This window comes from Amblyraja radiata, chromosome 3, assembly GCF_010909765.2.
Source record: "Amblyraja radiata isolate CabotCenter1 chromosome 3, sAmbRad1.1.pri, whole genome shotgun sequence".
NCBI lineage: Eukaryota > Metazoa > Chordata > Chondrichthyes > Rajiformes > Rajidae > Amblyraja > Amblyraja radiata.
Window position 1 is genome coordinate 31,666,662 of NC_045958.1, and position 26,636 is coordinate 31,693,297.

The 26,636-nt window shown below is 43.2% G+C and overlaps 1 protein-coding gene across 2 annotated transcripts; it reads right to left on the reverse strand.

The window, feature by feature from the left end:
• Positions 1–3,659: 3,659 nt before the first annotated feature.
• On the reverse strand, positions 3,660–25,137 carry zfand5 (zinc finger AN1-type containing 5). Of its 2 annotated transcripts, XM_033017548.1 has the most exons (7): positions 24,650–25,137; positions 16,689–16,695; positions 14,642–14,804; positions 10,549–10,642; positions 9,824–9,921; positions 6,726–6,848; positions 3,660–5,304 (listed from the first exon to the last, which is right to left on the reverse strand). In XM_033017548.1, the coding sequence occupies exons 3-7, from the start codon at positions 14,790–14,792 to the stop codon at positions 5,153–5,155; spliced, it is 618 nt and encodes a 205-aa protein (XP_032873439.1). In that variant the 5' UTR covers positions 14,793–14,804; positions 16,689–16,695; positions 24,650–25,137; the 3' UTR covers positions 3,660–5,152. The 2 variants fall into 2 exon arrangements, with proteins under 2 accessions (XP_032873439.1, XP_032873438.1); XM_033017547.1 differs by lacking the exon at positions 16,689–16,695 and having other exon boundaries at positions 14,642–14,801; positions 24,659–25,136.
• Positions 25,138–26,636: the final 1,499 nt, after the last annotated feature.

Here is a 26,636-nt window from a genome sequence, read left to right on the forward strand (position 1 = left end):
CTTCCGCGTCCATACATGCCCAGGCCATAACACCCCCCCCTGTGTTTCACAGAGGAGGTGGTACGCTTTGGATCTTGGGCAGTTCCTTCTCTCCTCCATACTTTGCTCTTGCCATCACTCTGATACAAGTTAATCTTCATCTCATCTGTCCACAAAACCTTTTTCCAGAACTGTTGTTGCTCTTTAAAGTACTTGGCAAACTAACCTGGCCATCCTATTTTTGCAGCTAACCAGTGGTTTGCATTCCTGCAGTGTTGCCTCTGTATTTATGTTCATGAAGTCTTCTGCAGACAGTGGTCATAGATAAATCAACACCAATTCCCAAAGAGTGTTTCTGATCTGTCTGCCAGGTGTTTGGGTGTTTGGGGATTTTTCTTTATTATGGAGATGGAGATAATTCTTCTGTCATCAGCTATGAAGGTCTTCTTTGGTCTGCCAGTCACTTTGAGATTAGTAAGGTCACCAATACTCTTTCTTCTTAACAATGTTCTAAACAGTTGATTTTGGTAATCCCAAGGTTTTGTTGATGTCTCGCAGTTGCATTCTTGTTTCTCAGTCTCATAGTGGCTTCTTTGACTTTCATTGGCACAACTTTGGTCCTCATATTGATAAACAGCAATAATAGTTTCCAAATGTGATGGAAAGATTGGAGGAACGACTAGGTGCTGAGAGTTCTCTTATACCTGCAGTAAGGAGGCAATTAAACACACCTGAGCAATTACAAACACCCGTGAAGCCATGTCCCAAACATTATGGTGCCCTGCAAATGGGGGGGGGGGGGGACTACGTATAAACATGGCTGTAATTGCTACATGGCAAAACCAAAATGTATTAAAATGGCCTTTAATATCATCTGACAATGTGCACTTTAACCACATGTGATTTTTCGATTACAGATCTCAAATTGTGGAGTAGAGGCAAATAAATAAATGGGTCTTTGTCCCACACATTATTGAGGACACTGTAGCACATGATAATAGGCCAAAGTCAGCATGGCTTTATGAATGATATCTTGCCTGACAAACCTGTCAGAATTGTTTGAGGAAGTAAAGAGCAGGATAGACAAAGGCGAGTCAGTGGATGTCATCTACCTGGATTTTCAGGCCTTTGATAAGGTGCCACATGATAGGCTGCTAAAGACTATGAAAGTCCATGGAATTGAAGGATTTGTGGACAAGTTTGCAGATGATACAAAGATAGGTGGATGGGCAGGTAGCACAGAGAACATTAACTCTGCAGAAGGACTTGGACAGGTTGGGAGAATGGGCAAATGGAATGCAGCATAGCAATGTGTAGATGGGGGGCTGGTGCAGGGAGCAGGGATTTAGATTTATAGACCACTGAGATCTCTTCTGGGGTAGGGGTGACCTGTACAAAAGAGATGGTGTAGAGTCATGCAATTTGGTAGTTGGAAAAGACTTGGACTATTTTCTAAATGGGGAGAATTCAGAAATTGGAGGTGCAAAGGGACTGGATAGTGGATGTGGGGAGGATGTTTCCACTTGTGGGAGAGTCTATGACCAGAGGTCATAGCCTCAGAATTAAAGGATGTTCCTTTAGGAAGGAGATATGGGGGAAGTCAGAGGGTGGTGAAACTGTGGAATTAATTGCCGCAGAAGGCTGTCATTGGATATCTAAGGCAGATAGATTCTTGATTAGTATGGGTGTCAGGGGTTATGGGGAGAATAGGGGTTTAGAGGGAAAAATAGACCAGTCATGATTGAATGGCAGATGAGCCAAATGGCCTAATTCTGCTCCTAGCACTTATGAACTTGGGAGGTGCAGGATTCCCAAAAAGTTAATTTACAAGTTTGGTAGTAAGGAAGACCAATGCAATGCTAGCACTTATTTCGAGTACAGGGATGTAATGCTGAAGCTTTATGGCACTGGTTAGAGAGCATTTGGAGTATTGAGAGCAGTTTTGGGCCAAAGCCCCAGAATAAGGATGTACCTCAGAAAGGAGGAATCTTTTAGCCAGGTGGTGAATTCATTGCCAGACAGTTGAGGCCAATGCAATGTGTATTTTCAAGGTGGAGATTGGCAGATTCTTGATAGTACAGTGCCTGGGATTATGGGGAGAAGGCAAGAGAATGGGGTTGAGAGGGAAAGATAGATCAACCATGATTGAATGGCAGAGTAGATGTGATGGGCCATACCCAGAACACAGTGCAGGTTTGGACCCCTTAAAAAGGACAAAAGCATTGGAGGCAGGCTAAATTCTGGAACAAAAGTTGTCCAATCAAGAACAGATAGACTTTGGCTTAACATTCCTTGGAATTTCAAGGGATGATCTTAAACAAAATTCAGACCCAATACTTAACACTTTAAGGAAAAAGAGAATAGTAGATGCAAACCAATGTGATTTTCCCTAGCTGATTCTTCCCCCCACTCACATTAGAGAAGCCAAGTTAACCAAAATTGTAATCCACACAGGATACATCAATATCTATTAATCTTCCCAGTTGTGAAATAATTCAATGAAATAATGCATTGTTTCGCATCAAACTTCGATAATAGTTCTTAGCACTTGAGCACATTCCTTAGTCACACTAGAAGTTTGCTCGAATTAACAAATCCAATACATTTAAAATTATTTAGATTCCTAAATTTACCATTCATGGTTTGGCTATTCTGTATCAGATATCCCCTTTGACAGCTGAAGGAGGGCATGTGATTTGCACATAGAAATTGCATTTGAGAATAGATTTCCATTTGAATTAAAAATCCAAAAGCATTCTAGAATATAAATTAGCAATTAAAACTAAAAATACCAAATTCTACAAATAAAACACAGAACAATTAGAAAGTGCAGGACTAAGTCTTGGATCACACCAGTATTGTATGTTGAGATTCAAGATTACACCCATCAGAAAAGACAAGACTTGTGGCCATATACAGACATCCTTTTCCTGAAATTCCAGGTTCTGGACAAGTTTGCCCAATAGTATGCAAGGGTTCAGAGAGCCTTTGCCATAATCATGTGCAGGAACATGCTCGAAGTTTTCCAACTTCCATCAAACTTAATCCATAATATGAATGGTCCAACTGAAATTTTATTGTGCGAGTGTGAAAGATACATCTTCTAGATGATCTAGATGCACTGGGATGCATCCTCAGTGATGTGACCTGGGGTCATCGGGTGTTTTGGGTCTCACAACATCAGACACCCTCGCCCAGGTGACCCAACCGGGATTGATCAAGCCCCGACTTGCGTCCCAGCAGCAACCGCCCACGGATCAGCCCTCTTAATCTCTGTGGCTTCGCTTGCGGATTGAATGGCCATCTTCTTTGCCAGCCCCGTAACGCCCAACTGGTTGAGTACTTTGCAGAGTGAGCGTCCTGCAAAGCCTCTACAGCCCACCTCCATGGGCTCACAGTATGTCTTTCAGCCGCTGTCCAGTCACATCTCCACCAGTTCCTGGTACTTTGTGTGTTTCCTCTCATTAGCCTCTTCAATACGCTCTTCCCAGGGCACTGTCAGCTCCAGAATGATCAGCTGTTTTGTCAGAATAATCAATGCATTGTAAATACATTGTATGTATTTACAATGACAATAAAGTGTATTATTATTATTATTATTATTATTATTATTATTATTATCATCAACTGCATTGACTACTGGTTATTCAAAGGTTGCAGTCAAAAAAACACAAATCCAATAAACCTATTCTTTATGTTTATTTACATCCTTTCCCATAAATGCCAACTAGCATGATTATATGCATTACATAAATATAATTCTGTACAAATCACATACCCAAGATTAAAAAAGGCATAAATACTGTAGTTGTCAAAAAACAAGCTTCCTGTGTACTGTGGTTAAATGTGCAGAGTTATTGCAAGTTTGGACAGTAATTAAGATCACAGCTTGGATAAAATTGTCATTATTTTGATCACACTACACATCTAAGTAGTACTGGATTAAAAAATACAAATACTTTGTACATCACATCTTCCAATAAGATTTAAAAAATACATCAGCTTCCGGTAAGTATATTGCAATTTCTACTGTTCATGTACACGCTGCCAAGATGTGCAGTCCATGCAATAAGCCAATGCTACATTCTCACTGTGATACAATATACAGCCCAGTTATAATGCATAGTGGTACTGAGAAGGTGGAATTAGTGGATATGGTGTACATGTGGTTCCAGCAGACAGCACGCTCAACTTCTGAGCCAACATATCTGCTTAAACTCTTAAAGGGTAGTTTAGAAAAACAAAATGGGTGCCACGTGCAACAGTATGGGTCATGCAGGCACTGCACTACCGGGTTATCGATACCAGCATTTTATTGCATATTTGGTATCCATATGGTGGAGGGAATCAGTCACCAACATGCAGTATAACTGGGACATTAGTTGCCTGGACACAGCTTATAACAGGCATTTGCAAGTCCAGTGCAACCTTTGTAAACAAAATAATTAGAACTACAGAGCTAATGCACAAGCTTTCATAAACGAAGCCAGGGCCGAAAACTGCTTTATGAAATACAAACAGGCTGGCCACTACACCACTCTGGACTTAGATTGCCATAACTGAAAACTTTCAGAAAACATAACAGGTTGATTTAGAGGCAAGGAAAATTTACTGTAATATCCAACTATGCAAGCTTTCCCCATTTGCTCAAATTTTCCCTGAATATGCCCCAGCACAAACCAAAATTAACTAATAAAACTGGGTCTAAGTCTGCCCAAATGAAGGCAACACTTAGAATCCATTGAAAACAATCACTGAAAGTACAATTTATTCAGTATTCTACCATTTCTTTACATCCTCAATTTTAGAGCATCAAGAAAGCCAAGACCAAAATCTGCTTAGGCACTAGAAACACAGGTTGACAAGTTTTTGGTTGGTCACTTTACTGAATTAAAAAAGCACTACAGCAGATCAAGTTCACTTGGCACATCAACCACTGTTAAGATTTCCATTTGACAGGCTAATGCTTTCACTTGATTAATGTAGTGCTGTGCTCTCAATTGCATCTGATAATGTCCAGCCACTTTATTAGGAAAACAGGGTTTAAAGCATAAACTTGAAGAACAGACAATGATTCAGCCCATGCATCTGCTCTACAAAGGGATTCCAAAACAGAAGAGAAGGAATAAATGCAGTCTTTGATACTAAGATACTGGCATCTTCATTTGGCTGTTTAAATCCTCTGAATTTTCTCAGCTACAATAATAGGATTCTCTTTTCTGATCTTCATTGCTGCTTCTGCTTTGTAGTCATATGGGCAATTATGTTTATCCGAGTACCGATGAAGTGCACAAAACATGTTCCCGCATCGACAATCAAAACCAGCTGTTTAAAAAAAAAAAAAGAAAAAGACTTAAGCCAGTTTGCATTTGCACCATATCAAACAATTCAAAACCCAATAGGTGCAGTAGGCCATTTGGCCCTTTGAGCCAGCACCACCATTCATTGCAATCATGGCTGATCATCCACAATCAGTATCCCGTTCCTGCCTTCTCCCCATAACCCCCGATATTTAAGAGCCCTATCTAGAGCCTGGTCTTTAAGAGCTCTATCTAGCTCTCTTGAAAGAATCCAGAGAACCAGCCTCCACCGCCATCTGAGGCAAAGAATTCTACAGACTCACAACTGTGTGAAAAGGTGTTTCCTCATCTCCGTTCCAAATGGCTTGCCCCTTATTCTTAAACTGTGGCCCCTGGTTCTGGACTCCCCCAACATCGGGAACATATTTCCTGCCTCTAGCGTGTCCAAACCCTCAATAACATTATATGTTTCAGTAAGATCCCCTCTCATCCTTCTAAATTCCAGAGTATACAAACTCAGCCGCTCCATTCTCTCAGCATATGACAGTCCCGCCAACCCGGGTAGACACCAATATTCAAAAGCTTGAAAGTGGCTTAAAATTTCATAGGCTGGAAGTTATTTCTTTTGACAATTTCCTTTTGCTCCCAACTGCCCATCTATATCTATATAATTCTATCTATATATTAAAACTCTGTGGCTGGCTGGCTGTGTGTGTTTCTGACTTGTGGCTGCCAGCCTTTGATTCGTTGCTACTTAAATCCTTCGAATTGGGGGCTATGTGTGAGTGGATAGGACAGGGCATGGGATAAAAGGAGTGAATTAATAATATTAACATAATATCAATGGGGGTGGTTGGTGTGTGTGAGAGAGGTGGTTAGTGTGTGTGTGTGTGTGTGTGAGAGGTTGGTTAGTGTGTGTGTGACGCCTCAGGCCGCCCCCTCCCATCGCAACCGCGCGCTGGGGGAACAGACCCAACGGGTCTGCACAGGGTCTAATATAATATAAAGATGTGTTTGACCATACTTCAGGATTACCTGCACTGAAATCAGAATTAAAATGAAAAACTACAAAAGGGAGAACAATCTAACCAAGAACAGTAATGATTGCAAAAATGTGTGGGAAGGAACTGCAGATGTTGGTTTATACCAAAGATAGACACAGCAGGAGTAACTCAGTGGGTCAAGCAGCATCCCAGAGAAGAATAAATAGGTGATGTTTAGGGTTGGAACCCTTCCTCAGACTGAAATAGGTGTGGAGGGGGGGGGGGGTTATAAACTGGAGGCGAGAAGAGGCCAGATGAATCAGGGTATTTGTAAATACAACAAAGCAAATTTCCCCGTTCTTATGTTAAAAATGGTAACTGCAATTAACAAGTCACTAAAACCACCAATTTCATCGCACTCTTAGCAAAATATGCACTTCCAGCTAATACTAACAAGGCTCACCTGTAAGACCAACTTTTTTCCTGCACTGGAAACATCTGTTTTTCTTTGGTCGAGGAGCATCTGCAGGCTTTTCCTCTCCCCCCGACGCCGTATCAGGTACAGACAAAGATGCTTCAGCTACACCTGTACAAATCAGGCATTTTAGTTTACACCAAATCATGTACATATCTACTTCCAATAAATGAAATCTACAGGTGCTCCCCGATTTACAATGCTTCAACTTGCGATATTTCGACTTCACGATCGGCAAAAGCAGTGGGCCGCATGTCACTTCCGGTCACGTGATCGCAATGTATTAAATGAGTTTGACTTGCGATATTTTCGGTTTACGATGGGTTTATCAGAACGGAACTCAATTGTAGGTTGAGGAGCAGCAGTATTGTAATCTGATTTAACCATCATTTCAATAAAAAGAGAGAATTCCTTGTAATATAAACTGCACTTGTTATTTCCTGCAATACGTGGAAGATTTTCCCACCCAAGAAGAATTAAATTTGGGAAGGCATTACTCCTAGAGCAGGTTAAAGTTTGCACAAAATGAAATTTTATAATGCAGGCAATCCTTAAAGAATCCGAGACAAACCCCCCCCCCCCCCCCCGTACTCTGAGATGGTCATGGGTTTCGGAGTTGGTGTCACAGTAACCCAGGCAAGTAATTGCAGGCCATTTTTAGCGCCGGGGAGGGGTGGATTTTCTCATTTGACGGTCATTATCTGGCACACTTGACAATTATCCATCCAAACGTTACTGGTCTTTCTGCACGCAGCCATTGACTTTTCTCTCAGATGATGGTTTGGCGTAAGACAGCTGTGAGGAACTCATGGTGCCATTCTAAGCATTTATGAAGCACTGCTCTGGCAATACCCAAAGCCAGGTTTGGGAACGGCTACTTGGCTCTACCCATCAAGTTATTGCTTAGGATGGCAAATGAGGCATCATATGCATTGCTGTTATTGCACAACCTACACAGCCCTAATCTGCATCAATAACAGAACACCATGGTCCACCTCTTGCATCTAGTTTGTTTGCACACATGCAAACGGAAGGTACTATCGTGTAGGAAGGTAGACAAATCTCCAGGGCCTGATCAGATATATCCAAGGACATCGTGGGAAACTAGAGTGAAAATTATAGGAGAGGTGTCAGAAGACTGGACGGTGGCAAATGTGCCTCTATTCCAGAAGGGCTGCAGGGAAAATGTTGGGAACTATAGGCCAGTGAGCTTAGCACCTGTAGCTGGAAAGTTACTAGTGAGTATTCTGAGGGTTAAGTTATACAGGCATTCGGATGGGCAAGGGCTGATTTGGGATAGTCAGCATGGTTTTGTACGTGGGAGGTCGTGTCTCACAAATCCGATTGATTTTTTTGAAGACTTGACCAAAAAGGACAGAGCAGTAGATGTTGTGTACATGGATTTCAGTAAGGCATTTGACAAGGTACCGCATGGTAAGCTGCTCTGGAAGGTTAGATCGCATGGGATCCAAGGAGAGATAGCTGAATAGATAGCAAATTGGCTCCAAGGAAGGAAGCAGAAGGTGATGGTGGAAGGTTGCTTCTCAGAATGGAGGCCTGTGACTAGTAGTGTGCCTCAGGGTTCAGTGCTTGGCCTGTTATTGTTTGTCATCTACATCAATGATTTGGATGAGGGCAAGATTAGCAAGTTTGAGGATACAAAAGTGGGTGGTTTTACAGATAGTGAAGATGGCTGTGAAAGATTGCAGCAGGATCTTGATCGATTGGCCAGGTGGGCTGAGGAATGGTTGATGGAATTAAATACAGAGAAATGTGAGGTGTTGAATTTTGGGATGCATAACAAGGGCAGGGCCTACACAGTGAATGGTAGGCATCTAGGGAGTGTTGTCGAGCAGAGGGATCTAGGAGTGCAGGTGCATGGTCCCTTGAAGGTAGAGTCGCAGGTAGATAAAGTGGTCAAATAAGGCTTTTGGCAAATTGGCCTTCATCAGTCAGAGTATTGAGTATAGAAGTTGGGAGGTCATGTTGCAGTTGTATAAGATGTTGGCGAGACCACATTTCGAGTATTGTGTTCAGTTCTGGGCATCATGTCGTAGGAAAGAGTTGTCAAGCTTGAAAGAGTTCATAAGACTTATGAGGATGTTGCCAGGACTAGAGGGTCTGAGCTTTAGGGAGGGGTTGAGTAGGCTGGGTATATTCCTTGGAGGATGTGGGGTGATCTTAGAAGTGTATAAATCATGAGGAATAGATTGGGTAGATGCACAGAATCTCTTACCTAGAGTAGGGGAATAGAAGACCAGAAGACATAGGTTCAAGAAGAAGGGGAAAAGATTTAATAGGAATCTGAGGGAAAACTTTTTCACACAAAGGGTGGTGGGTATATGGAACAAGCTGCCAGAGGAGGTAGTTGAGGCTGGGACTAACCGAACGTTTAAGAAACAGTTAGACAGGTATATAGAGAGGACAAGTTTCGAGGGATATGGACCAAGCGCAGGCAGGTGAGGCTAGTGTGGCTTGGACACGTTGGCTGGTGTGGGCAAGCTGGGCCGAAGGGCCCGTTTCCACATTATCACTCTTAGTTTTTTTTTTGCATGGTCTATCCTTTTGAAAGTGTAATTTATAAAATTTGTTTGGTGAAAATTTTCATTGTGCCTTCAATGCTTTATTGTACTCATATCTCACTACACTTATAATCAACAATAAACTCTACTTGTCAACATGAAAATAATATTGCAATGCATGACTAAATTAACTTGTTCAAGCACTTAAATCATACGTTTTGTCAAAATGTCAGAATAAACAAACAGACATGCCACATTTGCACAACTTTGGCAATATAACACCTACCCTGATGTAGAATTTGTCTACTTTTCCTAAAGGATGAATATACTTACCTGGAAGTTGACAGTCTTAGTGAATAATTATGCGAGCTTGACAGAGTCAGAGATGCCAATTATTTGAAAAGTTAGGGAGAGAAACTAAAATATAAATAATGTCCCATTAGAATCAAGTTCCAGTCTTCTCAAATCTATATTGAATTATGTTCAGGCCAAGCTATAGTAAAATGAGTTGCTCCATTAATTATCCCAGAATTGCATTGCATATAATGTGCAAAGCTTTCATACCTGGCTCCGTTACCTCAATTTCAGTCTCTTTCTCCTCTCGGGAAATACTCATTTCAGTCATCTTCTGTGTCACAGGCAAGGTTGAACCAGATAGATTTCTGTCAAATATAAAAAAACTTTGTTGAAACTTGGTAACAGGTTGAACCTCAGCTTTACAGTATCAGTGAGCAGAATGGTTTAAGGCAATATCCTCAAACAATATAGAATGTAAAATTTAAATTACTTGCAATAGAGAAAACAGTTAGAAACATAGAAAACAGGTGCAGGAGTAGGCCATTCAGCCCTTTGAGCCAGCACTGCCATTCAATATGATCATGGCTGATCATCCAAAATCAGTACCCCGTTCCAGTTTCCCCCCCCCCCCCCCATATTCCTTGATTACATTAGCCCTAATGAGAGCTAAATTTAACTCTTGAAAAAAAAAAACCCCAGTGAATTGGCCCCCACTGCCTTCTGTGGCAGAGAATTCCAGATTCACAACTCTCTGGGTGAAAATGTTTCTCCTCATCTCAGTCCTAAATGGCCTAGCCCTTATTCTTAAACTGTATATTAACATATATTAACCCAATAATCCATGGGGTCATTCTCGCAAATCACTCAAAACCACTCAAAATTTTCCATGTGGCTTAAACAGATTAGCAAACTAGTGCAATTATCCCAAGTGGCACTCTACCAATTTATAACTGCCAATTATACTAGTGATTTATTCCACCATATAGCATTACCTTGACTTGATAGCAGCATTGATAGAAGCACCTTCTGATTTAAAGATCTCCGATCTCTGAATAAAATCTGAGTTGATGGAAGTATTTGATGCACCTAAAATGTAGAGAATGCACATTAGTGACCAGCATTTACTCATTACAGCTAAATATCAAAAAGGTGTTCATCTCACCCTCATTCATACTAAACAAGTCACCAGATTTGCTTAGCTCAGCCAAACAGGTTCAGCTCTAGAAGGCTTGAATTCATTGCTTGATCATTCATCTATACCATTCTAATAGTGCTACATGGAATGGATGAGGAAAGCTCAACACCACTTCTCAGTCTAAAACTCATCTGTCATAGAGGGAGTACAGAGAAGGTTCACCAGACTGATTCCTGGGATGTCAGGACTTTCATATGAAGAAAGACTGGATAGACTCGGCATGTACTCGCTAGAATTTAGAAGATTGAGGGGGGGGGGGGGGGGGATCTTGTAGAAACTTACAAAATTCTTAAGGGGTTGGACAGGCTAGATGCAGGAAGATTGTTCCCAATGTTGGGGAAGTCCAGAACAAGGGGTCACAGTTTAAGGAGAAAGGGGAAATCTTTTAGGACTGAGATGAGAAAAAAAATGTTTACACAGAGTGGTGAATCTCTGGAATTCTCTGCCACAGAATGTAGTTGAGGCCAGCTCATTGGCTATATTTAAGAGAGTTAGATATGGCCAAGGGCTGAAGGGATCAGGGGGTATGGGGAGAAAGCAGGTACGGGATACTCAGTTGGATGATCAGCCATGATCATATTGAATGGTGGTGCAGGCTCGAAGGGTCGAATGGCCTACTCCTGCACCATTTTCTATGTTTCTATGTCATCTTCTATATAATGCTGTTGATACATCTACCACTATCTTCAACGAAAATAATCTCCCATTTCAAGTCAGACCTCCAAGCAAAGTTTGTGAAAATTCCTGTATTTTTCAGGATTGGTATCAGTATTATCTCATTGCCCTCGTTACCACGCCACATTTTTATCCCCCTCTTTCAGGGTGTCACCAAATACATCTTCTCGTAGAATGCCAAGGAATCAAGTCTAACATGATGTGCATGATCATTTACTTTCATGCACTGTTAATACCTGCCCTCTGAGCAAGTACTCCAGGGATCTCTTCTACATGAAGTAAACTCATGTGATTGCCTGTCAACACCTCCATACAAGGTTCAACTCCCCCTCTTGGCTCTTATGTCACTGTTCCAGTGAAGCTTAAAGGAACAACTCACTTTATAGACCAGCACTGCACCAGCCCCTAACATGCAAATTTCCTGTTCTGATTAAATTAAAACTGTACATAGCAAAGTACTTAAAAACTAACTTGCTTTAGAAGTTATGTTCCATGTTACCTAACCAAAAGAAAGTTAGTCTGCATAAAGCGGTTTAATTTCAGTAAACGGAACCCAAAAGTGTAATTTTACAATTTACAACAAAATGGATTAACTCTACAGTAGTCACTCAGGACTACTTCCACACCCATAGCAAATGTTTCTCAACCTGAACCGCAAAAAGTATTAATTTCCGATTTTATCATGGGGAAGGCAACTTATTTCACATGACACTAGGGATCTTTGCTATAAGAGCAGCTAAAATAAATTTCTATGCATAAACAAGAATTGTGAATTAAGCAGGTATAAAGTTAATAAATAACATTTGCCATTATCAAGAGAACCTTTAGTATTTAAAAGGGTTGCCCAAAGTCTCGGATGGCATGAACTGGAGGGAGCAGGAGAGATCAGATGTTAGGAGCGAGCTGGTAGGACGGTGAAGCGGGGGTATTAGCTCCAGGGCCTTCAAGGTTGGCTGCAGGAGGTGCCGTGGGCGGAGCCAGGCGAGTAGCGAGACGGTGGTTTGCAGGAAATGCTCCAGTACATCAATGTGATAAGTGATAGTAGAATTAGGCCATTCAATCAAGACATCTCCGACATCTGTACTAATCAAGAAACTATCTCCTGCTGTACTCACTCTATACCCATGACTGCGTAGCGAACCACAGTGCGAACTCCATCATCAAGTTCGCTGACGACACCACTATTGTGGGGCGTATCACTGATGGGGATGAGTCAGAGTACAGAAGAGAGATCGAGCAACTGTCCATATGGTGCCAGCGCAATAACCTGGCCCTCAACACCAGCAAAACCAAGGAACTGATTGTGGACTTTGGAAGGAGTAGGAGGGGGACCCACAGCCCCATTTATATCAACGGGTCGATGGTTGAAAGGGTCAAGAGCTTCAAATTCCTGGGCGTGCACATCTCTGAAGATCTTTCCTGGTCCGAGAACACTAATGCAATCATCAAAAAAGCACATCAGCGCCTCTACTTCCTGAGAAGATTACGGAGAGTCGGATTGTCAAGGAAGACTCTCTCTAACTTCTACAGGTGCACAGTCGAGAGCATGCTGACCGGTTGCATCGTGGCTTGGTTCGGCAATTTGAGCGCCCTGGAAAGGAAAAGACTACAAAAAGTTGTAAACACTGCCCAGTCCATCATCGGCTCTGACCTTCCTTCCATCGAGGGGATTTATCGCAGTCGCTGCCTCAAAAAGGCTGGCAGTATCATCAAAGACCCACACCATCCTGGCCACACACTCATCTCCCTGCTACCTTCAGGTAGAAGGTACAGGAGCCTGAAGACTGCAACAACCAGGTTCAGGAATAGTTACTTCCCCTCAGCCATCAGACTATTAAACCTGGCTCGGACAAAACTCTGATTATTACCAACCACTTTCTGTTATTTGCACTATCAGTTTATTTATTCATGTGTGTATATATTTATATCATGGTATATGGACACATTTATCTGTTTTGTAGTAAATGCCTACTATTTTCTGTGTGCTTAAGCAAAGCAAGAATTTCATTGTCCTACACAGGGACACATGACAATAAACTAACTTGAACTTGAACTTGCCTTAAAAATATCCACTGACTTGGCCTCCACAGCCTTCTGTGGCAAGGAATTCCACAGATTCACCACCCTCCGATAAAAGACATTCCTGCTCATCTCCTTCCTAAAGGAACGTCCTAGTCCTAGGCTCTCCCACTTGTGGAAACATCCTCTCCACATACACTCTATCCAAGCCTTTCACTAATCTGTATGTTTTATTGAGGTTGCCCCTTATTCTTCTAAACTCCATCAAGTACAGGCCCAGTGCCGACAAACACTCATCATAAGTTAACCTACTCATTCCTGGGATCAATCTTGTAAACCTCTTCTGGACATGCTGCAGAGCCAGCACATCCTCAGATATGGTGCCCAAATTTGCTCACAATATTCCAAATGCAGCCTTACCAGCGCCTTAGAGCCTCACCATTACATCCCTGTTTTTGTATACAAGCCCTCTAAAAAAAAATAAATGCTAGCCTCAAGCTTACTACTGATTCAACTTGCAGATTAATTTTTTGGGAATCCTGCACCAGCACTCTCAAGTCCCTGTGCACTTCCGATTTCTCTGCCCATTCCTACTACCAAAATGCACGACTCAGAGGAAACGCCCCAGGGAAGGGTAAAACGGGGCAGCGCCCCCTTTATGCAGATTTTTATAATTTTACCTCGAAATGCCAGTTTTCTCCCCTTAATTTATAGTATTTTTTTTTTAAATTGTACCTTGCTTGTCACTACTTAATTTACACAGAAAATGTGATAATCATACCTTAAAATGACACCAACTCCTTGCTTGTTTACACTTTGGTCATATTGAAAATATTTTATATTACACCTACTTGTAACATGATACCTGGTCCTTGCTTGTTTGCTCTAATTAGAGAGAAGTATCCCGATGGGCCGCGACTGCGGACGCAACCAGAGGCCTTTATCGAGGTGCCGCGGTCTCGATGCCTCCCAGAACCCCGCGGAGAACCCGGCCAGGCGTAAGTTGCATATGTGCTAAAGCACCACTGAATCATTAACTGAAGGGAATTTTCTTTGTCTTACCAATCCACTTTTCTTCAACATGCCCTGTATTTGGACGTACCAGACTTCAAGCTAGTAGAAATGAAAAATGGGGGGAGTGCATGGAATCGGAGGGGGGGGGGGAAACAAAACAAATAAAAAACACACTATCTTACCCATAGGACTCATTCGACCACCATTTTGTTGTCTTTGTAGGTGTTCCTTATAACAGACTGAACACATTCCATTTGTCCTAGGATTCCCGTAAAATCCACATCCAGTAGTGCACAACAGAGGCACTTGTGTTTGATTCGTCTCTTGAGCCATATTTGTACACTGTGAACAAAAATTATGGGAATGGTCACAATTTTAAAACATTTATCATATTTTAATTTTACATTGGAACACAACTATTTTATATTGGATACAATACATCAAGTGTCAGAATTCAAAGAATCTTTCCACATGCCTTTATGACTTGCAGCTACACAACAGAACACAAACAGGAAACGGTCATCTAGCTCAATGGAGGCATCAACAGTAGTGACATACCTCAATAACTGCCGACTGGTCGCACCAATGTCAGAGGTGAAGTGATTTGGGGATTGGTTATGATGCATATTAACTCCCACCTTGGCAAAGGTCAGGACCCACCACTATTTACCGCCCCGCCACAATAGATCAGTGGGTGTGATCCAGTCTGTGGTTCAGACTGTTGCTTGGCGTTCAACACTACCATCCCCTCCAAACGTCACCAGCTTTTTCTCTCCAGAGATGCTGACTGCCCCACTGAGTTACTCCAGCTTTGTGTCTACCCTTCAAACATAAATTCAGAACGGAGTCTCAGCTCATCCATGTGCAACAGGATCCTCTGCTTCTTCATTGATAGGCCACAATCAGCATGAATCAGCAATAACACTTTATTCTTAATTACATGAGGACCTCAAGGTTGTGTGCCCAGCCTTCTACTACTTTTGCTATTTCCATGACTGAGTAGACAATTACATCATATTAAATTTGCCATGATACCACAGACAACAGGAAATCACGAGTCAGAGTACAGGAAGGATATTGAAAATCTGATTGAATGGTGTCAGAACTATAATCTTGGTCTCAATGTCAGCAAGACCAAAGTGGCTGTTGATGTCAGGAGGGAAAGCCAAGGACCCACAAACCAATCTTCACCAATGCACAGCAGTAGAGAGCAACAGGTTAACGTTCCAGGCTTTTGGAATTGGATAGATTTTTGAAGATCCATCCTGGGCCCAGTACATCCATGCAATCATGAAGTCCATGCAAGCCTCTTATTTTCTTACTTGAATAAGAAGATTCAATATGCTGTCTACCATCAGGAAGGTGGTATAACAGCCCAGGTTCACGAACAGCTATCTACATTCCAGCAACCACCAGGCTCTTAACACTACTTTAACCTCAGCCACCATGAATTTCCATGGACTGGCCTTGGTCGCTCTACAGACTAGGTTTTTGCACTACCTAGCATTATCATTATTTATTGAACTTTTGATTATATATCAGAGTTTGGCGCCGACCTGTAGGGGGTATGGCTGCCTAGCCTGCAGCTGTCTGTTTTTCATTTCTTTTTTCTTATTTTTAGTTAGTTTAGTTTTTTAAGGAGTTCTAGCTTTTTTTATGTGTGGGGGAGGGGGGGGGGGGGAGGGGGAAACTAATTTTCAGGGTCCCTACCTGGTCGGAGATGCAGCTTTTCTCCCTACCAGCGGGCCTGGAGCGGCATTTCCTGAGGGGACCGCCCGGAGCCTCGGCATCGGCGCTGCGGGTCCAAGGAGCGAGGGGACCGCCCGGAGCTTCAGCGGCACCGGCGGAGCTGCGGGTCAGAGGATGGCTGTGCAGCGCTGGAGCGCCATTGCGGGGCGGGCGGTGCCTTGCCTGGGTCGCAGCGCTGGAACTCCGGTGAGCTGGGACCGACGTTAAAAACATCGCGGAGCTGCGGCACTGAACTTTACATCGGGAGCCTGGGATCTCTCGATGAGATCGCCAGTTGAGCTCCATTCGGCGCGGCCTTGTCGGCTCCGGAAGCCACGGTCTAGAGTAGGGAGGCGACCGTTCCAGGGTTCCCATGTCGCTGAGAGGACTCTCCCGACGCCGGAACATCATCACCCGGCGAGGACGGCCTGGAACATCGGGCCTCTGTAGAGGCAACTGTGGAGGCCTCAATAGGCCCGACTATGGGTGAACTGGGGATGGGACTGGACTTTGTGCCTTCCCTCATAATGGGAACCATTGTGGGGGGATGTTTTTATGTTAAAGCTATTTATTATTGTTATGTTTGTATTCTTTTTTATGTGCTGCATTGGCAAAAAGAATTTCACACCTAGGTGTATGTGACAATAAATCAACCTTTGACCTTTGAGTACATTGCATCTATGGGCCTGGCCATCTGCTACAAGAAATAATTTCATTGTTCAGTCAATAAATATGACAATTAAAGTCTGAAGAAGGGTTTTGGCCCGAAACGTTACCCATTTCCTTCGCTCCATAGATGCTGCTGCACCCGCTGAGTTTCTCCAGCATTTTTGTGTACTTTGACAATTAAACATTCTTGACCGTCATTCATTCATTCATACATCTGGCTTTTTTCATGTGCTATCCTCATATTCCCTGGATTATGAAGGTATCCTGGATTCCCTCGCATCCAGAAATCTGACAACCAGGTTTCTATAGCCCTCTCTGCGCAGAGAATACCAAGGATTCACCATCATTTGGTTGAAGGAATTTCTCCTCAGTCTCAATTTCCACAAGGTACAGGCACAGGAGACAATATTGCACCTTAGTACTTGGGAGCACAAATACAAGAGCTGCAGAGCTAATTTGTCAGTTGATGTTGATCAGCTGGGGAAGTGAGCTGATCAAGATCCTGATTATAACTTGATAACCATCTTTACTCTGTTCATTGCCATTTATTTTAGTGCCTACAGAAACCATCCCCAATGAATCAATCTTTCCAAATCCTCATCCTTAGCATCCTCTCCAGTAATTTTCCTATCACAGATGTTAGGTTTATCAGTCCCAGTTTTTCTCTGCAGCCCTTCTTGAATTTGGGACACAAAATATGCTATCCATCTTCTGGCATCTTAGCCATGTCTTATGATGATTTCTTTCAACCAGGGCTCCTGGATTTTCTCCAGCCTCACTGGGTATAGCTGAATAGGCCTGTGCAATCAATCCATCTTCATAAGTTTTAGGAAATTCAATTACAAGATGTTATTTTTAACTGCTCCAATTTTGCTAGTCTTCATGTCTTTCTTCACAGATAAAACCAGGAGAAATATTCATTACAAAGCTTTCCCATTTGCTGCAGCTCCACAAAACTTTGTTTCAGAGGGGTATATTCTCTTTAGCTATCCCATTTCCATTTGTGCACACAAAATCTTGGATTCTCCTTAGTCTTATCTTCCTGAGCTACACTATTCTCATTTTTGTGTGGCAGTGTGAGCTGTGATGAGGATGTTGAGGCTGCAGGATGACTTGGATAGGTTGGGCGAGCGGGCAGATGCAGTATAACGTGGATAAATTAGGTTAACCACCTTGGTGGCAAGAACAGAAAGGTAGATTATTATCTGATTGGTAGACACAAAATGCTGGTGTAACTCAACGGGACAAGCAGCATCGCTGGAGAGAAGGAATGGGTGACGTTTCGGGTCAAGACCATTACCTAAATGGTGTCAGATTAGGAAAAGGGGAGGTGCAACGAGACCTGGGTGTGCTGTACCATGAAGGTACAGCAGGCAGTGAAGAAAGCTAATGGCAGGTACACAAAAATGCTGGAGAAACTCAGCGGGTGCAGCAGCATCTATGGAGCGAAGGAAATAGGCAACGTTTCGGGTCGAAACCTTTCTTCAGACCCAAAGCTAATGGCATATTGGCCTTCATTGAGAAGATTTGAGTTTGGGAGCAAGGAATTCCTACTGCGGTTGTACAGGGCCCTGGTGAGACTGCACCTGGAGTATTGTGTGCAATTTTGGTCTTCTAATTTGAGGAAGGATATTCTTGCTATTGCAACGTAGGTTCACCAGGTTAGTTCCTGGGATGGCAGACTGACATATGATGAAAGAATGGGTCGACTGGGCTTGTATTCACTGGAATTTAGAAGGATGAGAGGATATCTTATAGAAACATACACAATTCTTACAGGATTGGACAGGTTAGATGCATGAAAAATGTTCCCGATGTTGGGAGAGTCCAGAACCAGGGGTCATAGTTTAAGAATAAGGACTAAACCTGCACCTATTTTTCTACGTTTCTATGTTTTGCCCTCATGAATACCTTCTTAAATATACTCCTCAATGGCCTATATTCATCCAGGGATATTGGATCCCTGCTGCCCAAACCTAACCAATGCCTCCTTTATCCTGAGAGAAAGGTTTCTTACTTCTACATATCCTGTCCTTTACTCCAACAGGACGATGCGTGCATCAAACTCTAATAGACTTTAAAAGCAACCTACTTTCTAGAGGTCCCTTTGCAAACAAACAAATCCAATCAACTTTTAAAAGCTCCCGCCTAATACCAAAGTTGACCTTGTTCCATTTAGAACTTGAGACCGAGACTTCAGTCGATGGTACTTTGTTTTGCAGACAATTTAGCAAAATTATACTAAACACAAGCACAATCATACACAAGTCTGACAGCATAACGATTTTAGTGAAGTTCATTAGGCAATGAGGCAGCATGCAATGAGTCACTTTGTTTTGGGCACCATCTTGTATAGTCTTATATTGGTCTTGTGGCAGTACTGGGTCAGGTGTTAGCACTGATTTATACAGAGGATGTGCCCAGACTGAAATGTGTAAATAGGTTGAAATGGCTTGCTTTCACTCCAGAGGACAAATGAAAACATTAAATTGATGAGTTGGTCCTGAACCTGTAAAATGCAACCTGTGCTGCCAAGCTAAACAATTGTCTTCACTAAGAAAATCAAGCTTGTTGCTCAATAGCAATCTGAATGGATAGTTTCTATACATACACATTATATATATAATTACATGACCAAAACAACATAAACAGTTAAAACATTTTACACAATGTGACTAAGTTACTCAGTCTGCAAGAAAGTTGTGCACCACTGTTCTTAGTTCCAGGTAAATGGTATGGCTACCTTAGTAATAACCTCATAATGTTTATGTACAACCCACCAACTTCAAAATTTAATATACAAATCTATTATTATGCATTCCGGTTATAACAATCCATTGTATTCAATGACTTGGATAAATTAGATTGCAAAACTGCTTATACAAATAAATATTTGAACAACTTTTTCCAGCAGGAAGTTTCTCTATTTCTGCTCAGGAGCCCTGAAAAGGGCCAGTAGATGAAACATTTGCTGCTGACGGATTGTAATAGTTGCCCGAAGAACTAATAAACAACGGCTTCAAGCACAAAAATCCCTAAAATAATGGATTTGCTTTAAACAACCCCTAGAATAATTTAACTTTTTTTTTTTTTAACATAGAACTTCACAAGATCTTGGCATGGAATATATAATTTGAAACATAATGAAGTCAGAATCTGAAAATAGAAACCGGTTATTCACTTTCTCAGGAGGACATAGCAGCCCATGCATTGCCGCATTACCTAGGCTACTGCACACGTTTATCTACTACAATAGTAGACAGCAATGACAGTACAATTTTCCTGCACAGTACCAGTAGGCACTCGTGCACAATACTAGATGATTCGTACTATACCAAAGAAACATGCAACTATTCTCAAAGCAGTTATGCAAAATGCAAGCAAAAGAGGTGCTTTGCAATCCATTGCTTCAGTGGGTGGGACAGTTGTGTTGACTGTCATCAGATCAATCCCAGTACATGGGCATAATCAAAGGAAAAACACAAGTACAGGGGCATAATGTTTGATGGGTTGTTTGTAAAAGCACACAAACAAATAGCACACTTGCAATTGGTGCCTTTTGTCTCAAAGTAGTCAGCTATCAAAATGGAAAATGCTCACCAAGCTGGGAATCTTCAAGCTAGCAGTCAATCTTTGCCACTAAAGACTGGAGGGGAAACTAAATCTGCAGATCTATTAGAAGCTCAAACAGACTTGACATATAGAGAAAGCTCTGAATAAAGAACTTCAATGCAAGGAGTTGCAATTGGCAAATTTACTAGAACCCTAAATGGATCTAAATGATTATACATTGAAGCCAGAAGTAAAGGTTTAATATTGTATCATATCATACATGGCTTTTAATGAATGTTAAAGCATTAAGCAATGTTGAAGGAAACCCTGCCTAGAAGTGTGCATCATAGCGAGTCAGAAACAGCAAGTCAGATGTCCTGGCCCAATGTCTTGTTCAAATGATTACAATGACTCAATATCACTCCAATTCCACACAAGCATTTGCTAGATTTTACTACTCCAGCTTGTCCAGTGTCAGAAAGGTGACAATAGAATATTCATTTTTTGTTTTAAAAAGCATTGAGATAAAGCAAACAAGTTATACTGTCAGAAGATCCATGAAACAGATTAACAAAGGAGAAGGAACTGCAGAAGTAACAGGAAAAAGACTTACTGAAATACACAATATTCAGTGCATGTGGAATGGCTTAAATAACCATCAGAAAACCAACATAATAAATTTGAAAACAGCGTATAATCTATCAGCCATTCCTGAAAGTGGCTAAGAATACAATTTCTCATTTTATCCTGGTTAACATTTGCAGCAAGAGAAAAATAATTAACTCCTTTATGACATTGCTCATTGATCAGAGCCAGAGAACTGCCTTCACATAGATCATGTGGTATCAAGCCTGCTGCCTGCCCATCAGAAGGCTCCAACCAAGATGCATTGATCAACTCAAAGCAACTTTAGAAAAGGTCATACGCAAACCAAGTGAGTGGGCCCCAACATCGTAGATGGAGTACAATGTGGAGAAGTGAAAATTGCACAACCCATTTTGTTCAAGTAGAAGCCATTAAATGTTGAAACAAATGTAGGTCACTTGCAGTCAGAAACAGGTGAGTTGATCATGGGGAACAAGGATATGGCGGACCAATTGAATAACTACTTTGGTTCCGTCTTCACTAAGGAAGACATAAATAATCTGCCGGAAATAGCAGGGGACCGCGGGTCAAAGGAGATAGAGGAACTGAGTGAAATCCAGGTTAGTCGGGAAGTGGTGTTGGTTAAATTGAATGGATTAAAGGCCGATAAATCACCAGGGTCAGATAGGCTGCATCCCAGAGTACTTAAGGAAGTAGCTCCAGAAATAGTGGATGCATCAGCGAAATTTTTTCAAAACTCTTTAGATTCTGGAGTAGTTCCTGAGGATTGGAGGGTAGCAAACGTAACCCCACTTTTTAAGAAGGGAGGGAGAGAGAAAACGGGGAATTACAGACCAGTTAGTCTAACATCGGTAGTGGGGAAATTGCTAGAGTCAGTTATTAAAGATGGGATAGCAGCACATTTGGAAAGTGGTGAAATCATTGGACAAAGTCAGCATGGATTTACGAAAGGTAAATCATGTCTGACGAATCTTATAGAATTTTTCAAGGATGTAACTAGTAGAGTGGATAGGGGAGAACCAGTGGATGTGTTGTATCTGGACTTTCAGAAGGCTTTCGACAAGGTCCCCCAGAAGAGATTAGTATACAAACTTAAAGCACACAGTATTGGGGGTTCAGTATTGATGTGGATAGAGAACTGGCTGGCAAACAGGAAGCAAAGAGTAGGAGTAAACGGGTCCTTTTCACAATGGCAGGCAGTGACTAGTGGGGTACCGCAAGGCTCAGTGCTGGGACCCCAGCTATTTACAATTTATATTAATGATCTGGATGAGGGAATTGAAGGCAACATCTCCAAGTTTGCGGATGACACTAAGCTGGGGGGCAGTGTTAGCTGTGAGGAGGATGCTAGGAGACTGCAAGGTGACTTGGATAGGCTGGGTGAGTGGGCAAATGTTTGGCAGATGCAGTATAATGTGGATAAATGTGAGGTTATCCACTTTGGTGGCAAAAACAGGAAAGCAGACTATTATCTAAATGGTGGCCGATTAGGAAAAGGGGAGATGCAGCGAGACCTGGGTGTCATGGTACACCAGTCATTGAAAGTAGACATGCAGGTGCAGCAGGCAGTGAAGAAAGCGAATGGTATGTTAGCTTTCATAGCAAAATGATTTGAGTATAGGAGCAGGGAGGTTCTACTGCAGTTGTACAGGGTCTTGGTGAGACCACACCTGGAGTATTGCGTACAGTTTTGGTCTCCAAATCTGAGGAAGGACATTATAGCCATAGAGGGAGTGCAGAGAAGGTTCACCAGACTGATTCCTGGGATGTCAGGACTTTCATATGAAGAAAGACTGGATAGACTTGGCTTATACTCGCTAGAATTTAGGAGATTGAGAGGGGATCTTATAGAAACGTACAAAATTCTTATGGGGTTGGACAGGCTAGATGCAGGAAGATTGTTCCCGATGTTGGGGAAGTCCAGGACAAGGGGTCACAGCTTAAGGATAAGGGGGAAATCCTTTAGGACCGAGATGAGAAGAAACTTTTTCACACAGAGAGTGGTGAATCTCTGGAACTCTCTGCCACAGAGGGTAGTTGAGGCCAGTTCATTGGCTATATTTAAGAGGGAGTTAGATGTGGCCCTTGTGGCTAAAGGGATCAGGGGGTATGGAGAGAAGGCAGGTACGGGATACTGAGTTGGATGATCAGCCATGATCATATTGAATGGCGGTGCAGGCTCGAAGGGCCGAATGGCCTACTCCTGCACCTATTTTCTATGTATCTATGTTATGGCTCTTAATGGTCCTTGTACAGAATTTGCTAAAAGCCAACATATCGTAGATCAGGCATTTGGGAAGGAACAGTTGATATTTCATTTAAATTCCATTGCAATAAAATTTTATTATGTGACCCTATCTGAAAAGCAGACCTACCACTGATTTTCCAGCAACTGGCTGTCCAGCACCTCCTTTAATCCAGACAAAATTACGAGTGCATATTTGAAATACCCCCCCTGGGTCATCTAGGCTGGGTGAGGCGGCCAATCAGAACCACATCGGAATATCCATGCCGATCAGTAGACAAAATTTGCCTGTTACAGTTGACACTCTGAAACTCTAGCCCAGCCAGAGCCAGTTCTGTTCCAGTTGCCGAGTGGCGGGTCGAATTTGCCATCTGTGGCCAGTACTCCAGAACTCCAGCCTGCCCGAGCCAGACTTTGTGGGGTGGTATCTCGGCCCTCCACCTTCCCAGCCATGACCTGTTTGTCTGGCAAAACAGATAATGTGGCAAGGCTTTGGTGTATTGTTATAGTTTCACCTTAAAATATATGAAATTCAAAATAAAGGGAGTACAAAATGTCAGTTAAGATAAAGTTGAAGTTATCTTCACCCCACAGGATCAACACAGAAAATGAAAAACATTTTAACTGGCTGACCAACATGTACAAAAAAAAAACCCTCCAAAAAATGGTGTTACTTAATAATAAAAAAGATTAAATTGCAGAAAGTGGCATTTCTTTGGAATTCTCTATCCTCGGGGGCTGTGAAGGTTCGGAGACACACTGGGTTAAAGCAGGAAAATGGAGGCAGAAAAGCCAGTCATTAAATGACACAGCAAGTTGGAGGGAGTGAGTGGTCGATTTCGTTACTCTTCCATGACGAGCTTTGACAAAGCAACCACCAACGTCAGGTCGGTGTATGCCAACATCAGAAACTTAAAATATCCTTTCCCTGATCACCTGGCACAGGGTAAAGTCTTAAAAATAACTCATCTCTGAAGCAAATTTCCAGTCAGAGGAGTAAGCAGTACCATAGCCCAGCGCGTCACATGACGGCGTTACTTAAAATAGAAGCGAGTGGAAAACACCCCACACCAGGCGGTGTAGCAAATCAACGAGAAGCCTCGTCCCCCGACACAAACTCGACGAGCATTTAAAGCCCCACCAAGAGGGGAAACAGAGAAATCTCCTCCGAGTTCCGCTCCAAACGAAAAAGGGGGCAGCGAGTAGGGGGGGAGGGGAGGAGACACCGCGGGCAGCGGCCCGGGGACACACACACACATACAGGGGGTGGGTGGCTCCTCCCTCACCCCGCCAGTCCAGCACTCGGCGCCGGGCTCACACTCCGCCAGCGCCGCTGCCAGACCAACAAACACAGGAGCCGCGGCGCGTTATTCATCATCCCTCCACCAGCCCGGCTCACCTGGTCCGTCGCCGGGCCCGACCTCTCTCTCTCTCTCAATTCGCTTCGTCACTCTGTACCGCGGGCCGCTGCTTCCCCTCCCTCGACCGCTCTGGGCCCGAGCTCCTCTCACTCTCCCCCGGCGCGGCCTCTGCTGCTCCTGCTGCCGCCTCACTCTTCCCCGGCGCGGCCTCACGACGCTGCTGCTTGCTGCCGCCGCTGCCACCTGTCTCGGCCTTTACCCGGCGCGGCCTCTACTCGGCTCCGCCCTGCCAGCTGGTTCACTGTGTGTCCCCGGCGCTGCTGCTGCTGCTCCCAGTCCCCGGCGCGGCCTCCCGGCGCTGTTGCTGCTTCACTCCGCCTACTGCTGCTGCTGGCTCTGTGACTGTCCCCAGTGCGGCCTCCCGGCGCTGCTCCCCGTCAGTCAGTGAGTGAGTGAGTGTAGCGGTCTCCACCTCCTCGCTGGCGCCTCCGCTCCGCGTCTCTCCGGCGGAAGTCTCGCCGCTCTCTTTTGTTTAAACCCGTGCCCGTGACGTCACACAGAGCGGCGCGGAGCTCCGATTGGTCGCCGAGCGAGCGCGAGGGTCGCCGCGTTCTCTCCCCTCCCCCTTTTCCCGGAAGAGCAGATGATGCCTGGCCCAGAGAGAGCTGCCAGGGCACAGGCACGTGTGCTGCAACAGGGACAGGCAAACAAGCTGGGGGTGCACCGCTCTTGTCTTCTTGCATACTCACATTGCACTTTGCAATGGGAAGACCTCGCAATATCACTGTCACGCTCTCGTTCGCAGCTGTGCCACCACTCATATGTTGTCCATGAAACACTAACTTGCCCAAGCAACACATCAACTACAGTTGTCAGGCAACTGAACCATCCTGCCATAACTAGAAAACAGTCCTGAATTACGATCTACCTCATTGGTGACCCTCGGACTATCTTTGATCAGACTTTACTGGCTTTATCTTGCACTAAATGTTATTCCGTTGTCATTCTTTGCATGTGAACGGCTCGATTGTAATCATGTATTGATTGACTGGTTGGCATGCAACAAAAGCTTTTCACTGTACCTCAGTACACATGACAATAAACTAAACTGAACTAACCCACTTAGCAGATGCTGCCTCGCTCCAATGCTTAAACCTCAGTAAACACCTTCTCGCCTCTGTCCACTTGAATATGCTGACGCATTTTATGCGTCATAGAAACGCTGATTGATCCTTATTGGAATATTCTTAATCCGCCCTCCACACAGGTTATGACAACAGCCCTCGCCTCTCTTCCAGCGTTCTCCTTCCCCCAACACCCACCACAATCAGTCTAAAGAAGGGTCCCGACCCGAGATGTCACCTGTCCATGTTCTCCAGAGATGCTGCCTGACCCACTGAGTTACTGCAGCACTTTGTGTCTTTTTCTAAATATAGCAACAGCTATACAAACAACAACTTGATTGCCAAACAAAAAATAATATTAATTTGAAACTTTCGACTGGAATTCAACAGCTTCCTGAGGATGAGTTCAATAGTCGCACTTTCTTACACGGACAATCTAAAAATGCAGGCATGAACTTAGGTTATTCAGCATTCACAAGGAAGTCACCAATATTTGGTAATTTTCATAAATTGCAGGAGACTCTTGGAAAGTCCCCATGTATTCCTATGTTTCTGATAAAAAATGTGCTGCATCCTTCGTCTTAGAACACAGTCTTAGAATAAAGGGGAGGTCATTTAAGACTGAGGTGAGAAAAAAAAATTTCACCCAGAGAGTTGTGAATTTATGGAATTCCCTGCCACAGTGGGCAGTGGAGGCCATGTCACAAGATGGATTTAAGAGAGAGTTAGATAGAGCTCTAGGGGCTAGTGGAGTCAAGGCAGGCACGGGTTATTGATAGGGGATGATCAGCCATGATCACAATGAATGGTGGTGCTGGCTCAGAGGGCCGAATGGCCTCCTCCTGCACCTATTTTCTATGTTTCTATGTTTTCCATATGGTTGGTATAATTG

Bases quoted from the DNA above. Each gene is read 5' to 3' on its own strand.
- zfand5 (XM_033017548.1), bottom strand. From the start codon at position 14,792: ATGGCTCAAGAGACGAATCAAACACAAGTGCCTCTGTTGTGCACTACT. The intron at 9,922-10,548 runs GTAATGCTATAT...TATATTTGACAG, and splicing joins AATGCTGCTATCAAGTCAAG to AAATCTATCTGGTTCAACCT. The intron at 5,305-6,725 runs GTGAGCCTTGTT...TTTTTTAAACAG, and splicing joins GAAAAAAGTTGGTCTTACAG to CTGGTTTTGATTGTCGATGC.